This window comes from Lucilia cuprina, chromosome 2 (assembly GCF_022045245.1).
Source record: "Lucilia cuprina isolate Lc7/37 chromosome 2, ASM2204524v1, whole genome shotgun sequence".
Lineage (NCBI taxonomy): Eukaryota > Metazoa > Arthropoda > Insecta > Diptera > Calliphoridae > Lucilia > Lucilia cuprina.
In genome coordinates this window covers 12,796,314-12,800,135 of record NC_060950.1, presented here as the reverse complement: position 1 = coordinate 12,800,135, position 3,822 = coordinate 12,796,314, and the positions used below count along the sequence as shown (strand labels likewise).

Genomic DNA, 3,822 nt, shown 5'->3' with positions numbered 1-3,822 from the left:
GACTATAGACTAGACTATAGACTAGACTATAGACTAGACTATAGACTAGACTATAGACTAGACTATAGACTAGACTATAGACTAGACTAGACTATAGACTAGTCTATATAGACTAGACTAGACTATAGACTAGTCTATATAGACTAGACTACAGTCTAGACTATAGACTAAACTATGTACTAGACTATAGACTAGGCTATAGACTAGACTAAAGACTAGATTATAGATTAGACTATAGACTAAACTATATGCTAGACTACAGTCTAGACTATAGACTAGACTATGTACTAGACTATAGACTAGGCTATAGACTAGACTATAGACTATGCTATAGACTAGAAAATAGAATAGACTATAGATTAGACTAATAACATGGTTCTAGCAAATTGAAATACTCATTTGAAAATATGTATCTGAATTTAAAAATGTCACGCACCTGCATTAAGTGGGCGTCTGATGTCGGATGTAGCATTATAAACACAATTATTAAGATACTAATTTGTCAAATAAATTAACCACCTTTCGACATAATAATTATTTTCTAATAATTCTTCATTAAATGTACATACACATACAATTATCACACATGTATGTACGTATGTGCACTTCTCTTAAATGGTCTAAAGCCATTGACCCAATATGTACGTATGTATGTGTGTAAAAGAAACTATTAAGATAAATTTGTTTAAATTTGTACGTACACGAGTACAATATTATCGCTCTTTGAAAAATATTAAACGAAAACATGAGTCATATATTCGGTTTGCTTTCAAATATTGTATTTAATTTCAAATCTATTAAAATGTAAATGCAATTTTTCAAAAAATTATATTTTCTTTCTAATGACAGCATTTGGGCAGCAGACTCTAGTCCACAAGACAGATTGTCGTTCTTTTGAGTTTAAATTTATATTATTGTTTTCATTTTAATACAAAAAAAAATATTATTTTCTTTTTGGCTTTTGGCTCATCTTTTGAACAAAACGCCAACGCACGAAAACGACCAAAAAAAAAAAACATTATTCATTTTCAACATTTTTTGTTTTTGTGCTTTAACACAAACAAAAAAAAATATTTAAAAAAAAATAGCAAATAACTAAAAAATATGTCTATCAAATCTTAAAAAATATTTTTTTCTTCGACCCCACTACATAAATTATAGTTTCAAGACGTTTTTTTTTTCTTCGAACACATATTGCAATAAATAATTTCTTTTGAATTTTAAACTGCTAATTAAGTGAAATTATTGTTGATATTGTTGTTTTGTTGCTATTGTTTAGTGACTTTTAAATGACTTACCCTTATCCCAGTTGACACGTGGCTTGCCCTCCAAAGCGTAGGGAGTTTCGATCAATTGGAAGCCATGGCTTTGGATCAAGCCCTTGGCGGTTTCAATCAATTTACCCTTCAATTTGTCATTAACACCCTTGTAGTGGTATGTAACGGAGATTTTCTTGTCTTCAACCCAGGCACCGGAGCAGACCACCTGAAATACCATATATAAAATTCAAAACATTACTAAATGAACTTCTGCAGAGCATATGTTTCCATTGACTGCTTCCTTTACCTTTTCCTTTAATTCAGCTACCAATTTGTTGTGTTTTTCCAACAATTCTTCGGGCATTTCAATCTTGAATTTCTTGCCTGAAGGGTATTCAACTTCGAGACCATGATTACCGGCATAGGTAACATTGGGGAATTTCAAGTGATTCTTGATTTCATTCAATTCACGTCCAGAGAAGACACACATGAAGATTTTTTCATTGGCAGCCAATTTCTTGATATTGATTTCAGTATCCTTGGGCATAACCGACAATTCTTCGGTCAAGGGAGCCAAGGTACCATCATAATCCAACAAAAGAGCTACTTGATCTTCAGGCTTGATGAAACTTTATATCACAAGGGAATTAGCATTAAACTCTTGAATATTTTCCATTTAATTATCACTTACCCATCGAGAGCTTTAACGAAATCTTCTTCTTTCTTAAGCAAAGGAGCCTTTTTTTGTTCAGCCATTGTGTTTCTTTTGTATTTTAACAATAATAGGTGTAGAGGTACCTTTCAATAACTTGACAACTGTTTTAATACTGTCGGTAGATTTTAAAAAAATATCCTCAACAGCCTCTTGGTTTTTGTAAAAATGTCTTGGCGTTGGCGTTATTTTACTCTCACTTTTGCTTTAGCATATTGAGATCTTTTCAAAGCAAGAAAACTCTCTCTGCGCAATATATTTTTCTTGTTATTTTTTCTAATTTTAAGTATGTTTGGACATACACCAATTCAAAGATTTCCTATGCTACACATTCATTTTCCAACCTATGAGGAGTAAAAAAAGATTGATCTTGCAATATGTTAGGTGTACATATATATATAGATCTATACGTTTGCATGTGTATAGTGGTGGGAGCGGGTTGGTATTGGTGTATTATGGTATTTGTTTTTCCACTAGAAAAACTTTTATTTTCTTTCTTTTAACATATTATTTTGGAAAAATTTTAATTTGATTTCTTCTTATTTTTTTCCTACACATTACTGTAAATGATAAATTAAAAGAATATTTGTTGCAGAGAGGTGGTTAAAATTATAAACATTTTAGTGGGAGCAAGAATATTTACTGCCATTCGGCACCGTTAATATTATAGAACATTTTAGATGTTCTAATTGAAGAACGAAAAAGTGTAGAAAATACTGCTCATATATTCTAATTTACACTGTGCATATATAAATTAAATATAGTAAATATAGTCTAGTCTATAGTCTAGTCTTTAATATGGTCTATAGTCTAGTCTATAGTCTAGTCAATAGTCAAGTCTATAGTCTAGTCTATAGTCTAGTCAATAGTCAAGTCTAGTCTATAGTCTAGTCTATAGTCTAGTCTATAATCTAGTCTATAGTCTAGTCTATAGTCTAGTCTATAATCTAGTCTATAGTCTAGTCTATAGTCTAGTCTATAGTCTAGTCTATAGTCTAGTCTATAGTCTAGTCTATAGTCTAGTCTATAGTCTAGTCTATAGTCTTGTCTATAGTCTAGTCTATAGTCTTGTCTATAGTCTAGTCTATAGTCTAATAATAAATTATTAGTAAATCATATAAGAGACCTCGATCTTTAGCAATTTATTTTTTATGTACATATAACTTCAATTTTATATGTACATTATTTCGTTTAAAACTTCTACTAATAGCCTGCTATACTATATATTAAACAATTAATTTTTTTTTTTTTTTTTGTTTGGAGAGAAAATTGTCACCCTGTATAATATTTTATTCATATACAATAATTGCTATTTTATTATTATAATTTTTGTTTGTTAAATGTAGTATGTGCATTTGAAAATTTATTTCGATTCGTATACAATCAACAAACAATTTATGCATTTTTTTGTTTCTAGACTTTTCAGACGGCACCAATATTTTTGTTTTTATATATATTTTTAAAAAAAGAAAAGCCAAATGAAAAACAAAAAGTCTAATCATATTGTACACAATATTATGTTGTTGTTTTCATTTTTGGAATTTATTATATACTCACTATACATACCTATTTATGTATATATGTATGTATGTAAATATTTCTAAACTAATAGATACAAACGATGTGTATCGTTCATATCGTTGTCTGAACTTATAGAGAAGAACGGGAAAAAATAACATAAGTACAAAATTTTAAAAAATTATTTTTAATTTGATTTATGGGGATGCTATTTTGAAACGACTACAGGGTAAATCTAAATAGAAATATATAGAATATTTTGGAATAATGGCATTTGTATTTTTTTTCCTAAAATTATAAATAAAATATTTTATATTTCAGTTATCTATATAC

At 29.0% G+C, this 3,822-nt stretch overlaps 1 protein-coding gene across 1 annotated transcript; it reads right to left on the bottom strand.

The window, feature by feature from the left end:
* Positions 1 to 1,260: 1,260 nt before the first annotated feature.
* LOC111685782 (trehalose-phosphate phosphatase B) lies at positions 1,261 to 2,229 on the bottom strand. The gene is made up of 3 exons (XM_046952324.1): positions 1,951 to 2,229; positions 1,567 to 1,888; positions 1,261 to 1,485 (listed from the first exon to the last, which is right to left on the bottom strand). The coding sequence occupies exons 1-3, from the start codon at positions 2,013 to 2,015 to the stop codon at positions 1,276 to 1,278; spliced, it is 597 nt and encodes a 198-aa protein (XP_046808280.1). The 5' UTR covers positions 2,016 to 2,229; the 3' UTR covers positions 1,261 to 1,275.
* Positions 2,230 to 3,822: the final 1,593 nt, after the last annotated feature.

Excerpts from the sequence above, each read along its gene's own strand:
- LOC111685782 (XM_046952324.1), bottom strand. The coding sequence starts at position 2,015 with ATGGCTGAACAAAAAAAGGCTCCTTTGCTTAAGAAAGAAGAAGATTTC. Across the intron at positions 1,889-1,950 it reads TTCGTTAAAGCTCTCGATGG|TTTCATCAAGCCTGAAGATC; the intron begins GTAAGTGATAAT and ends TGTGATATAAAG. Across the intron at positions 1,486-1,566 it reads TAGCTGAATTAAAGGAAAAG|GTGGTCTGCTCCGGTGCCTG; the intron begins GTAAAGGAAGCA and ends ATGGTATTTCAG.